The sequence below is a fragment of the Lagopus leucura genome, unplaced genomic scaffold (assembly GCF_019238085.1).
Source record: "Lagopus leucura isolate 7727_CA_CO unplaced genomic scaffold, USGS_WTPT01 Super-Scaffold_100001, whole genome shotgun sequence".
NCBI lineage: Eukaryota > Metazoa > Chordata > Aves > Galliformes > Phasianidae > Lagopus > Lagopus leucura.
The window spans coordinates 101205827-101219456 of record NW_024962262.1 but is presented as its reverse complement, the minus strand read 5'-3'; the positions used below and the strand labels follow the sequence as shown (position 1 = coordinate 101219456).

The following is a 13630-nucleotide window of genomic DNA, read 5'->3' as shown; positions in this document are numbered from 1 at the left end:
CAAACTCTAGACTTACTTTCTATGTCTGTCTCCTCCGCACTGAAGAATGGACAAGGGAATCTTGTGCTTCATCTTGCCAGTGCCTCTTTTCATAGGCAATCCAAGGAGCCTATCCTGATTTAAATGGCTATGGGAGAGGAATAGGTTACTGAGGGGGGAGGTGACTATCTGGAGAGTATGTAGAACTGGAACTTATGATTCAGCACTGACAGGGAGAAAGAGTCAGAATAAAATTAGATCTGAATGAAGCTTGCATCTGGGATGAGGAAAAAGCAAGCTAAGCTGAAGGAAAAGCATGGAGAGGACAGAGAAAAATGTAACTAACAGAGATGAACAGCCTGTGAAGAACCTCCTAGGACAGCGTGCAGAGGTGGGTGTCAGGGGTTATATACAGTGGTTTTGAGGCAGTGTGCAGACAGGTCTTTGAGAGATTTCTCTGTCCAATTTTAGCCACTATCAACAAAACTAGCCTGGGTCACAACAGCTAGGATGAGGATGTGCTGCAAGCAAGAAACTCACTGAATTGTTATGTTAGCAGAAAGGGAAATAGGCAACTTTCTGCCGAGGTCACAGAGGATCAGATGTTTTACTTGCTACTTATCCTCGATTCCCTGCTGATGGTTTTGACCTCATTAATGTCAGGTTTTGGGTTTTCTTTTCTTTTAATATTTATTCCCTTTGTTTTATGCACTGACTCAGTGTTTCCAAACAGAAAAATATGAATTTTCTTAAGAAATCAGGAAAACCCTTTTTTCCTTCCATCTTCATGGGGGAGATAAGCGAGCCAGGCGTGTTAGAGATGATAATTTTATGAGAAACTGAACACTACCACTCTTCATAGCATCTGCCAGAAAGGTTATAGCCACACAGCTCTGACTCATCGTAAGAAAAGGTTTGTCTTACACAATGAAGGATGCAGGAGCACTTTGGGAAACTAGTATGTGATCACGTAAATTAGGAATGCATATGCCTCAGACTGGAGTCTTATTGCATTGACAACCTTAATGGAAGCATGTATTAACCTCGATGGCATGATTTTGCCTCTTTTAAATTATTCATTTACTAATTATTAATTAACGTAGCTTCTCACGTAGTTTCAGTGAATTGTAAAACGCATATGACCTAGCTGTTTTACAACACCACAAATCTAGAGAAATGCAAAAAAATGCTGTATGTTTATTTAATTTAAATATATACCTTAATATAACTGGTCTTCTGCATGAATAGTTAACATTATGCAGATATGTGCCCACCAAAAATGCAGCTACCTTTTTTTTCCCACTAACTTCAATATTCTTTTTCTTAATTAATAGCTATTTGCCTTCCTACCAATTATTGATATTTACATACATGCCAATTTTGACCATTGTAGCAGACTAGCTGGGTCAGGTTCATATGAAAATACACAATTCCCTTGTGATGCAAAGACCTGCACAATATATCAGCACACACTTCTTTTTCTTCTGTCATGTCCATTTTAAAATGAGATTGTGACTTGAAACGTCAACGGTAGAGTTTTTGTTTTGCCCATTTCCAAGCAAAAAATGTTTCACTGTTATTTGTGTTGTATTTTTCATCACTGTTCTTAAAATTCCAGTTAAAAAGATAATGCTGTGTTCCCTAGAGGCATCAGAGGCAAGATGACATACTGTTTTCTTTTTCTTCCCATTCTCAGTTAGACAATAAAACTGACTAGGCATGTTCTTCAAGTAAATCCTTTATCCCAAGTACAGTGAAGTCAATTATGATTCATCTGTAGGTGCTTCTTTCTCTTGACAGTATAAAGGAGTCTTTCACATGAGCTTTGCTAAAACACTTTGCCTATGGCCTGTTGAAACTTGAATGTTCTTCTTCAGGCCAAAACAAGCTCTGGAGCATGCTGTGTTGATTGTAAAGTGTGGAGGGTATAATGGAGTTTTACACCTTCATTTACAGTCCAGCCCCAGTTGTAGCTGGCTGGTGAGGTTTTCTAGAGTATTAGTGGCAGGTCTTTTGGCTTGTGCAGTAGTATTTTGGTCTGGGCTTAGGGGCACTGGCTGGATTAAAGGTCGCCCTTTTCTTTATGGTCTTAGACCTAACCTGGTCCAGGGCTAAGCCTGATGAAGAGTTAGCTGCTTTTACTTCAAATTCACTTGGTAAGTAGCTATGAGAGATAGTTAGGAGTCCTTAGTGGTTCTCACTGGAGGGTGGCCATAATAAGAAATAGCGAAATAGTGCATGCTAACTACTGTTGGTATCCTCAGAGACACGTGACACTAATTTTCCCTTTCTTTTTTTTTTTTCTTTTTTTTTTTTTTTTTCCTAAATGCACTTCTCAAGCATAAGATGAGGAGCAGCAGCAGCCTCTGGCCACAGGTTTGCAGTCCCAGAATAGATTTCCAACAAAGTGGTCTCCAGAGCAGATAATCAAACATTTTTTCCCATGCGAGAGCATTAGGTCCATTCTTATGTGGACTTTGCCTGGTCTACACCCTTTGAAGTTTATCTAGGACTTGCTGAGAGAGGAGGAAGAGAGAGAGATGGGAGGCATCTAAAAGCTCTGTTCCCCTCCCTTTTCCCAAAAGTCATCTGATTTCTCGCAAATCTCTAATACGGACCAGATCTGTGCACTCCCCCACACAGCCGGAGCCAACAGGGTTGTGCAACTTGTTCTGGAAATTCCCTCTTCTGCTGAAAGCCGGTAAGCTTTTTTCCTGAATCACAACCGACCGGGAACGCTGTAACATCACACTGCTAGGGGGTGCTGCAACATTGCAGATGAAAACTCTCTTCCCCATTCCACAGGCTTAGATACTTTTGGAGTGAAAAGGAAGGAAAAAGAAAAAAAAAAGAAAGAGAACATAAGGGAAAAGAAGAACACATGGACTAGGGAGAGAAGGTAAATATTGCAAGCTTTAGAAACGGGAAACAAAAATATTCCTGAGTGTTGCTGTCTGACAACTAGAAGGCTCAGTGCATGCTGCCCCCAGGTTGCGGTGCTGGGGAGAACAAATTGGGTCCCTTGGTTGGGAGGTGCTTTCTGTCAGTTTGTTAGGCTCTATAATGTTCTTTGGAGGCACTGATGGACATAAAAGAAGGACATGAGTTCCTCTGAATAACAACATAGAGATTACTGCACCATTTTGTCTACTGTGAGACCAGCATCCATCCTCAGTGCTTGGGGTTGCTGTATGCAGGAAGGAGAAGTGAATAATCTTGCATTTAAAGCAAATCATTGATGAATTTTCTGCAAGCTTAGTGTGTTAGTCCTTGACGTGTGTAACAGGCATGTAGAAGTACAGGTGACATTAATCAATCCCACTGTTTTTTTTTTTTTTTGTCCCAGGCAAAGTCCAATCCCTGAATGTTTTCAGGAAAGAAGATCAGCTTTTTCCAGATGTGGTAAGTTTCTGAATCTCCATGGGGCAGGCTTATTCATAATTTCATTTTATAAATGGTGTTTTTCTTTTAATCTAAAGATTCTGGAATCTGAATAATTCCATGCACCAGTACAGGTTGGGGGATGACCTGCTGGAGGGGAGCTCTGCGGAAAGGGACCTGGGTGTCCTGGTGGACGACAGGTTGGCCATGAGCCAGCAGTGTGCCCTTGTGGCCAAAAAGGCCAATGGCATCCTGGGGTGCATTAAAAAGAGCGTGGCCAGCAGGTCGAAGGAGGTGATCCTCCCCCTCTACTCTGCCCTGGTAAGGCCTCATCTGGAGTACTGCGTCCAGTTCTGGGCTCCCCAGTACAAAAAAGACAGGGATCTCTTGGAAAGAGTCCAGTGGAGGGCCACGAAGATGGTGAAGGGCCTGGAGCATCTCCCCTATGAGGAAAGGCTGAGTGAACTGGGTCTGTTCAGCCTTGAGAAAAGGAGACTGAGAGGGGACCTGATCCAGGTCTATAAATATCTAAGGTGTGGGGGGCAGAATGGCGAGGCCGGACTCTTTTCAGTGGTGAGTGGAGACAGGACAAGGGGAAATGGCCAGAAACTGGAGCATAGGAAGTTCCGCACAAACATGCGCAAGAACTTCTTTACAGTGAGGTGACGGAGCACTGGAACAGGCTGCCCAGGGAGGTGGTGGAGTCTCCTTCTCTGGAGATGTTCAAGACCTGCCTGGATGCCTACCTGTGCTACCTGGTGTAGGGAACCTGCTTTGGCAGGGGGGTTGGACTCGATGATCTCTGGAGGTCCCTTCCAACCCCTACAATTCTGTGATTCTGTGATTCTGTGAATGCGTCTGTTCCCCAGGCAGCCTTCAAAACAGGATAGTGAAGCAAGAAATATGATTTAAGACCCTTCTATGCAATTTCTGCAACATTACCATTCCTCTACAGCTGGAGAGAAGCAAAGATCAGCATGGAAGTTGTGTTCTTTCAGTTTGAAATTCTGCAGGAGAAGACAAGCCCCACATCTGGTTGTTGGACCTCTAAAGACAGGAACAATACTGTTTGCTACAGACAGCCAAAACTAGCCTTTTCACTAGGGACTGTGTGCATATGGAGATGCAGAAGACTTCTGCAATGTAATTTTTCTTCCTCTTTTCTCAGGTACCTTATCTTCTTCTGTCATCCTGTCTGGGCTGATACAGCCTCCATGTACGGTGAGATCTTGTCACCCAATTATCCTCAGGTGTACCCAAATGATCTGCAGGAATCTTGGGAAATCCAGGTCCCTCCAGGATATGGCATTCGCCTTTATTTCACGCATATAGATCTCGAACCTTCACAGAACTGCGAATATGACTCTGTAAAGGTACTGTCCCTCCCTATTCTCATCAAGAGAGAAAAAGACAAGAAGTCGAGGTATAGCGTATAGCAGCAGGGCTGCATACAAAGCTCAAGGCTGGAAGAAGAGATGCACTCTTTCTGTTATGATCCCAAATAAGCCCAAATGATTGAAAATATCGGTGCTAACAGTCTCTACGTTGATGTAAGTTTACTTTGGAATGATATGAGCACTGTCTGTCAACTGAGCACAATGTCTGTACTGCACTTCCTGTGTTCCTCTCATATCCATTGGAAGAGCCCACTAACACCCCCATATTGTATTCAGAATTAGTCCATGAATGAACATAAACAATTAATGAAAGTGAAGATTGATTGGTAATGACTAAAGTTAAAAACAATCAAGAGATCTGTGCGTGGATAGTGGCTACTCAGAAAAAAATGCAGTGGCCTATTGTCCCAATCTTTGCACCTATTTAAAACGTAAAACATTTGTTATCTGAAAAACCACAACAGGTATCTCAAAGCAGGGAAGTCAGTAAGAGGAAACGTTCCTCAAGGATCTTACATACGACAAGAAATTTGTTCTCTAGGGATTCTGTTCAGTTGTACCTTGGCTGACTGTCTTCTGCCCTTGACCATCTCTGGATGAAAAAGTAGCTTTAGGCCTTCTGCTAACTGTGACGTGGCTGTGCACTAAGAGATAAATCTAAATGTCATGAGAAATGAATGCAACTTACTAGCTTTTGATTAGTTGTCTACAAACTAGAGGACTCAAGTACTGGTAATTACACATATTTCAGTAATGAGGCAACACCTTTCTGAATTCTGCAGATCATTTCTGGTGGCCATGTTGAAGGTTTGCTCTGTGGGAAGAAGAAAACTCGTGCCCCTGGCTCCTCGATTGTGGAGGAATTTTATGTCCCTTATAACACCCTGACTATGACCTTCCAATCAGACTTTTCCAATGAGGAGCGTTTCACTGGTTTTGCAGCCTACTATGTTGCTGTAGGTAAGTTTAAAACAGACTTCTCTGAATCTCTGTAGTGTTCAAGAATAGGAGGGGGGGGGGCGCGGGGCGAAGCTGTACAAATGGGTTTCCTTATGAAAAAGTCCTATTTACAAGAAATCCAGACAGACAGGACTGCTTTCCAATGTGGTCAGTCTAAGTGCTGCCTTCAAGACATTTTTTCCTTGTTGTTTGCTAGTATTTACTTCACTTTCCCATCTTCCTCCTGCCCTTAGGGCCTGCTTCTAACCTGACATATTTTCTTCTCACACTTGCAGACTTAGATGAGTGCACGGATTTTGTGGAGGAACCTTGCAGTCATTACTGTAATAATTATATTGGAGGTTATTTCTGTACCTGCCCACCAGATTATTTCCTCTATGAAGATAAGAAAACATGTGGAGGTAAGAGATCTACATGAGTTGTGGTCAACAAAAAGAGTTAATTTAGGCTAAGTGGAATATTGTGCTTGAAAGACTTTCTCTGCTATCCTTCTCAGTCTGTCACAGCACATATTTTATAATGACAAGGGCATCCCAGTGCAAATCTGAACTGGTAGTAGACTGTGTCTGTGAATTCTTAGCATTCTTTTTGTGTGGTATCAAGAAAACTAAGGAAGTTTTATACAACGTTCTCTAAAGACTGTGACAGAGATCCCTCTTAGCATACTGTATATCTTTTAATTCCTGACAAAACAAAGTAGTTCAAAGAAGATAAAAACACAAGGCTGCTTGGCTTGACTGGAAAAAAAACCAAACAAACTGCAAAGTCACAAATGAGACATACAGAAAGAGGTACAAGATGAGAACCTACAGAGGGTCTAAATCATAAGTGGAAGGTTAAAAAAAAAAAAGATGGAGGGAGAAAGGGAGGACACTAAGCAAGGCGAACAAAATTAGTGATATGCTGAAGCTGTTCTCTAGTACTGAAGACACCAGGAAGTTGTCTTCCAAAGGATGGACAAGTAGGCATGGCAGGTGAAGCCACTCGAAGTTAAGGTCCCTCATAAATTGAATAAGGAGTTGTGATTGTTTTCAGTTTCTTGGGAAAATGCAGTATTAGATGTGATTAGTGCTGGTGACTGGAGAGACCGGAGATACAGTGGAAGAAGGAAAGCTCATCTGCTTCATAATTGAACCATTTCCTTGTTGAGTCCTTTCTCTGCTCCTTAATCCTAGTGAACTGCAGTGGCAATGTCTTCACTGAGCCATCAGGGGAGATTGCTAGTCCAAACTATCCCAATCAGTACCCAGAGAACTCACAGTGCAAGTACCAAGTGGCTCTGAGGCCAGGCTACTTTGTGGCATTGACCATACGCAGTGAAGACTTTGATGTGGAACCAGCCGACTCAAAAGGGAGTTGCCACGACAGTTTAATAGTAGGTATGGGGTAGGGAGGAAGTCAGGATGCTCTGGGTTTCCCCAGAGACGTCCTCATATTCAGAAGACTCTTTGATTGTTTAACTTGAATTTCATCTATGCTGCCTTTTAAAGTTTTTGGGAATACTAAAAAATAAAGTTATTAGGAATCTCTCTGTGAGTACATTTTGTATTTCATCACTTCTTCTTGTTCGTTATTTTCCCAGCTTGTCTCTGGAAAGCAGCGTTATGGTCCCTATTGTGGCAGTAAATTCCCAGGTCCTCCTGAAATCAAAACTAGGAGCAACATTCTTGACATAATTTTCCAGACTGACCATGTGGTACAGCACAAAGGCTGGAAAATACGCTACTATGCTGAGCGTGAGTATACACTTAGCAATACATTCCCTCTGCTGATGAGCTAGGGAAAGACCTTCCCCCTGGTCAGATTCATGATACAACAACATGTTAACTTGCTCAGGCTGCTGTGTTTAATATTCACAGCTAAGGAGCTATTAACTAAACAGAGGATGCCTGTAAACTAGAGAGAATAATCGCTATGAAGAAAGAAGTTTGTTACTTGAAGAAAAGTAAATCTTGAATCAGTTAATCATTGATTTCCTCTTATCTCTTCAAAGCCATAACCTGTCCCCTGAGTGTCATTCCCAATTCTGTTCTTGACCCAAAGAAGGACAGGTATATCTTCTCGGACAATGTGAAGGTGACATGTATGGAAGGCTATGAAATTGTGAGGGTAAGTTACACAAAAAAAGCATATGCCCTCTTTGCCCCTCCCAGCAGCTTCCTGCTGCTACTTCCCATCATCGAGCAAAAGAGCTCAATGTTTTTGCCACAACTGTATCAAGTGCAAACTTTTTCCAGCAACTGCAGCATCCTGAGGAACCTCCACTAGAGTGTCTATTTCAGATACATCTCATGGCCAGTGACTTATATGTGTCATGTTCTTTTCCATAGCAATATGACAGCATCACGACTTTTCACTCCAGTTGTCAGAACAATGGTGAATGGAGCAACTCTAATTTCAGCTGTATTCGTAAGTGACCTGTCTCTGTATCGTGGGAAACAGACTTTAATGAAGTAAAATGCACTAAACACACAATCTCCAGACTAGGAGAACAATGAAGGACTGGGATGTGAGCATGCTGAGAGGACAGAGGAACTAAGCATGGATGACCATACAGGGATCAACAGAGCTGTGTGGTTTCCCATACGACAGAATAATCAGATTGTTTGGTGAAGATACCCCTTTGATTGTCTTTGATTGTTTGTTTCTTCTCTACAGCTGTGAACTGTGGTGATCCCAGTCCTATTGACAACGGTAAATATGACTACGTCTCTGAACTTCATGAGCCTCTGTACCAAGCTACTGTCCAGTACTTCTGCAAAGCACCTTACTATACATTACAAAACAAAGGGGAAGGTAAGCGTTGTGTCTGCTGCAGAAACATATTTACTTCATGAAAGGCCTAAGAATTAGTACTGCCATTGTTCATGGAGCTGGTGTGATATACCCCATTAAGTCAAAGCTGTGAAAAGATTCTTCCTGGTGTGGGGTTGCAGGCAGTAGTTTTGTGTTCCTTTTGTGTTTAACATACTGAAGTGATGTCTATAATAGGGGTGTTGACCTCAGATGTATTAGCAAGTCCTATCTTCATTTGTCTGGTATATGAACCACAAAGATTTTTACCACACATTTCTGATGGGGAAGTAAAGGACTTAAGAAGCCTATTAGATGAAGTCCCTCCTAAGCAGGGGCAGAAGCACCCTGGTGGAGTTCTCTGCTTTTAGAGAGATCTCACCAATATTTATCAAGCTGTGCTTGCTTTGGAAATGATAAGGTTAATATACTGTCTTATATAATAACAGTGCTTACGCTGTCTTCATCTTGCTTGTATCTTTCTGGCGCTCTTTTCTTGTGTTTTCAAAGCGGTATATCAATGCTCAGCCAGTGGACAATGGATCAATGAAGAAATGGGAACAGAGCTACCAACATGTGTTGCAGGTACTATCAAAACCTGTGAATACATATGCACACATAGTGTGCTTCTTTCATTTACTCTGTTTCTGCGTACCTTCAAGTGTGCACATTCAGTTCTTCAGATCTCTGACTGTTCTGTACGTAGCAAAAAGACTGACAGGTCAAAAGAGATGTCCAGCAATAGCAAGTCTTTCTTCCCTCAGTCTCTCCTAAACAATATTGAGAACTGTAGCTATTCTTCAAACCCTCCTTGGGTTCAGTTTCCATCAATCACTGGTGATGCGACACTATAGGGAAAATTCACTACTCTCACTTGAAGTCTAAATCTAAATCCTAAGTGCCTTAGGAGCACATGTCCTTCAGTATTCAGCAATGCTTAACAGGTCTGAAAGCTTAAGCAATATCTCTATCCAAGACTTTCTTGTCCTCTCATTGTATTAATGGGAGAAACTGGGGAGGAAAGTGCATGGGTACTTTGTCTGCTCCTCACTGCTGGCAGTTATGGCTGAGTATTAACTTCCAGATCATAAAGAGAGTTTAAAATTGTATGTATTCTGGACACTGTTCAGCTTAACAACCTCTCTTAATGGAGCCAAAATTCCTACCACTATCTGTACACGATGCCTCTTTGCTACTCCATACTCTTAAAACCTCATTTTAAAGTACAAGGCCCAGCTGAAGACTGTTCGACTCTCTTACAAGCCAGGTCAGTCAGTGACTTGGACTATACCAGTGCACAGTGCAAAAGTCAAATTGAAAGATGAAGCTCAAATAACATGCAACCAAAAAGAAGGTTACAAAGAATGTGAAGCCAGATTTTCTCAGAGGGACATAGAGACACAAGGCGATAAAAGGCAATGAGCACAAATTTAAACAAAGTAAATTCTGGTAGTGTTTGTGGAAGAATGTTTCCCAGAGTACTGAAACCGTGGTTCAGAGAGGCTGGGTAATCACCACCCTTAGAAATGCTCATAAGTCACCTTGCAGAGCCACCAAGCAACTTTGCTTTGCAGTTAGGAGGATGGGGAAGGGCAGTTAGGGGTGAGCAAGGATTGAACCAGAGATGTCCAGAGGCCCCTTCTTCTGCTTCATTTGAATTGAAAGCTACTTACCAGCTATATTTCTTTCCTTAGTCTCTGACAATATGACTAAGGGTTCAGTTCAAAGCAGACAATGTGAAAAGCAATCAATTTCCTATCTGTGTAATAATGACCAGCCTCATTTTTGCCCATATGCCACATTCTGCATAACCTGATGGAACATTTTATTCAAAGAGCACAGAGCATTTCTGCACCCACAGGACTCAGATAAGATCTCCACTGACCTATTGCTTAAGATTTTACATACTAAAAAATGGAAAGGGAAAATGGAAAAACATCAATAACACATATGAACACCTAATCTGAGACTATCTGTAGTTCACACACATGCACAAAACAAATCCTTTCAAAGAGTAGTGTCTTTAATTCTTCTAAGTATTTAAAATGTATTTTTTATAATATTTGAAAAAAATATTTATTTTTACCTACAGGACATAAGTCAGCAAAGCAAAAATGCTAACTGCAACACAATGAAATTTTGAGCTTAGGCAAAACCAGCGCTGATTGGTTGACAACAGCTGTGAAATTTAGCGTTACAGAACAAGAATTTGAGAATGAGCATTTTCAGCCTAAATTGAGTGTTTGATAGGATTTTTGCTTGAATTTTCTTGAATTTCTCTGTAAATGCTCCCTTCAAATTCTATGAATTCTATGACATAGAATATAAACAGAAGTTAGTTGCTCAGAATCAAAAATGATTTAGAAGATACAAGTGAGGACTATGGGCATTTTACTATTACCAGATAAACCTCTAACTGCTAGTTCTCCCATCTGGTTCTTCTTTTTTCTTTTCCTTCTAGTCTGTGGCATACCTAGTAATCCTATCCGAGAGACAGGAAAGATTTTTGGAGGAACTCGTGCAGAAAAAGGCAACTTTCCCTGGCAGGTGTATTTTGAACACCCAAGAGGAGCTGGTGTGCTCATCTCTGAAAGATGGGTAATGACTGCAGCTCATGTGCTGGATGGATATGACATGCCTAGCATGTTTGCTGGGACAATAAATATTGGTGGAAGAGCTTTATACGAAGAAGGCAAGCAGCTGGTTCCAGAGGCATCATTCATCCATCCAGGCTGGAAGAGGCTGCCCACAGGCTCTCACAGGACTGATTTTGACAATGATATTGCACTACTGAAGCTGAAGGAACCTGTGGAGATGGGCCCAAACATCTCACCCCTCTGTCTTCCTGGTAAATCACCTGAATATGAGCTACAAATAGGGACTCTAGGCTATATTGCTGGCTGGGGATGGAGAGAGAAAGGAAGACTGCCCAATTATCTTTGGAAGGCCCAGATTCCTGTGGTGGACATGGACAAGTGCCGTTCTGTGAAACCAGAGGGCTCTGCTGATTCCAGTGCATACCGATTCACCGACAATATGATCTGTGCTGGTGGTAGCAAGGACAGCTGTAAGGGAGACAGTGGTGGAGCTTATTCCATCCAAGATCCTCTTAATAGCAGCCAGTCCTATGTGGCTGGGTTGATCTCCTGGGGACCAAGATGCGGTACCTTTGGTCTCTACACCAAGGTAGTGCGTTATTTGGACTGGATTACTGAGACTATGAATAAACATGAGATGAAGCCCAGCAGAATTAGCTGATGAGCTCTTTCTCCCTTTAGCACAGTCACTCTTCTTAAATGTAATGGTTACGTATTCTGGTAGTAAGACTGGCTATGATTCTGTTCACTTTTCATGTATAACAGGGTAACTCACTGTGTCTGTGCGGAGTGAGTAGAGAGTCAGGAATATGTATTGTTTTTTCCCTCTGTCACTGTGGCTGGTAAGGGAATTTCACTTTCTTCCACACATTACTATGAGGAAGCATAAGAGGAAGATGCTATTCTGCATAAGGAGGCTCCTTCTGTTTCCTCTCAGTTTTTCTGTTTCATTTTTCCCACTTGATGAAGACATACCCATGCCCTACCTGACAGGGAGATCACAATGAAGAGGAGAGAGAATAATTGTTAGTCCCAGGATGGGTTCAAAGCCTAGTTTCTGATTTCTGTATTTCCTATATTGTTCAGAATATCTAATGGCATTAAAGAATGTCCAAACTTGCTTTCCATGTGTGCACTGTCCTTCTCCTTCTCAGTCTAGACCTAGATCTCCCTGAAATTAAATCAGGTACTGAGTCACGTACTGAACCAACATATTGCCAGCTTTTGTCAAGCTCTAACTTACACTACCTTACTTCTCTACGTAAGAGTTTCTATGAAGTTCTTCTGAGTTAGTTGCAGCACACTGACCAACCACCACCAGGAACAGAACCTCACTTCAGTCTTCTGAATCAGTATAAGCAGAACAGAATATCTTCAAAACTCTTATTTAACTGTACCTAGGGCTTATTTTTTCAAACTTAATTGTGTGAGATAAGAAATAAAGATTGCCTTATTTTGGGAAGGTAGTACTGTGGGAGAAGATAATCTAATATGTGTTAAGAGTGTCTTCTGCTCCAGAACACTACTTGAAATCCAAATCCCTCACAGTAATCTTTTGACTAAGATGGTCAGGGGACTGGTGCAGATGGCATATGAAGAAAGATGATAGAAACTGTTCAGTTTGAAAACAAAGAAGTTAAGAAAGGGATCTGACTACTGTCTTCAGCTACCTAAAAGAGGATTAGACAGCAGGCTCTTCAAAAAGGTAAAGAGAGAGAAGAGACAATGGGCACTGAAACATGTACCATAGAAGATTGGGGAACCTCTGTTATACTGAATATCTGCACAGCTTGCCCAGGAAAGACCCTGAAGTTCCAAAGTTAGTCCTACCATCATCAGAATATTGGATGCTGTCTCTTGCAGCTTAAATTTTTCTGAAAGCGTAGTAAGTGGTGAGGATGATGTGTGCATCTTCTGGGAGACTTCATATAGACTTCTGCACTCAACTCAAGCACATTCCATTTCTCAGTATGTGTAACAAGCAAAATGTTATTTTATTGCAGGGTTGCAACTGCATGTTCCAACTTTAATCTAGTTTTACAGTCATTCTTCCATGTTGCTATTGTACGTGGGCCCATCTCATCTTTCATCTTATGCAGCGCAAAAGGGAATCATTCCTTTTGCACAGTTAAGACTGCAATTTTAGCCCACCTGCAGAATCTGGTTGACATTAAATTGAATCAGAGTCAGCTGTGTGCCCTGGTGGCCAATAGGGCCAACCATACCCTGACGTGCATCAGGCCCAGCATTGACAGTGGCAAGAGGAAAAGGGATTGTCCCACTTTGCTCTGCTCTTGTGTAGCCTCACTTTAGGCACTGTGTGCAGTTTTGAGGACCACAATATAAGAAGGATGTCAAACTATTAGAGAGAATCCAAAGGAGGGCTACAAAGATGGTGAAGGGTCTGGAGGAGCAGCTCAAGTCCCTTAGCTCAACACACAGGAGGCTGCTGGGAGGCCTCATGATGGCCAGCAGCTCCTCGCAAGGGGAGCAAAGGAGCAGTGCTGAACTCTATTCTCTGGT

At 41.9% G+C, this 13630-nt stretch overlaps 1 protein-coding gene across 1 annotated transcript; it reads left to right on the top strand.

Moving 5' to 3' along the window:
* Positions 1 to 2525: 2525 nt before the first annotated feature.
* On the top strand, positions 2526 to 12228 carry C1S (complement C1s). The gene is made up of 13 exons (XM_042868391.1): positions 2526 to 2680; positions 2785 to 2878; positions 3326 to 3381; positions 4529 to 4733; positions 5540 to 5717; positions 5993 to 6118; positions 6893 to 7092; positions 7300 to 7453; positions 7711 to 7826; positions 8048 to 8126; positions 8376 to 8513; positions 9021 to 9095; positions 10972 to 12228. The coding sequence occupies exons 3-13, from the start codon at positions 3344 to 3346 to the stop codon at positions 11766 to 11768; spliced, it is 2106 nt and encodes a 701-aa protein (XP_042724325.1). The 5' UTR covers positions 2526 to 2680; positions 2785 to 2878; positions 3326 to 3343; the 3' UTR covers positions 11769 to 12228.
* Positions 12229 to 13630: the final 1402 nt, after the last annotated feature.

What these genes read in the sequence shown, in the direction of transcription:
- C1S (XM_042868391.1), top strand. Translation starts at nt 3,344, where the DNA reads ATGTTTTCAGGAAAGAAGATCAGCTTTTTCCAGATGTG. An exon ending in AAGGCTATGAAATTGTGAGG is followed by an intron (nt 7,827 to 8,047) that starts GTAAGTTACACA and finishes TCTTTTCCATAG; the next exon opens with CAATATGACAGCATCACGAC. An exon ending in GCTACCAACATGTGTTGCAG is followed by an intron (nt 9,096 to 10,971) that starts GTACTATCAAAA and finishes TTTTCCTTCTAG; the next exon opens with TCTGTGGCATACCTAGTAAT.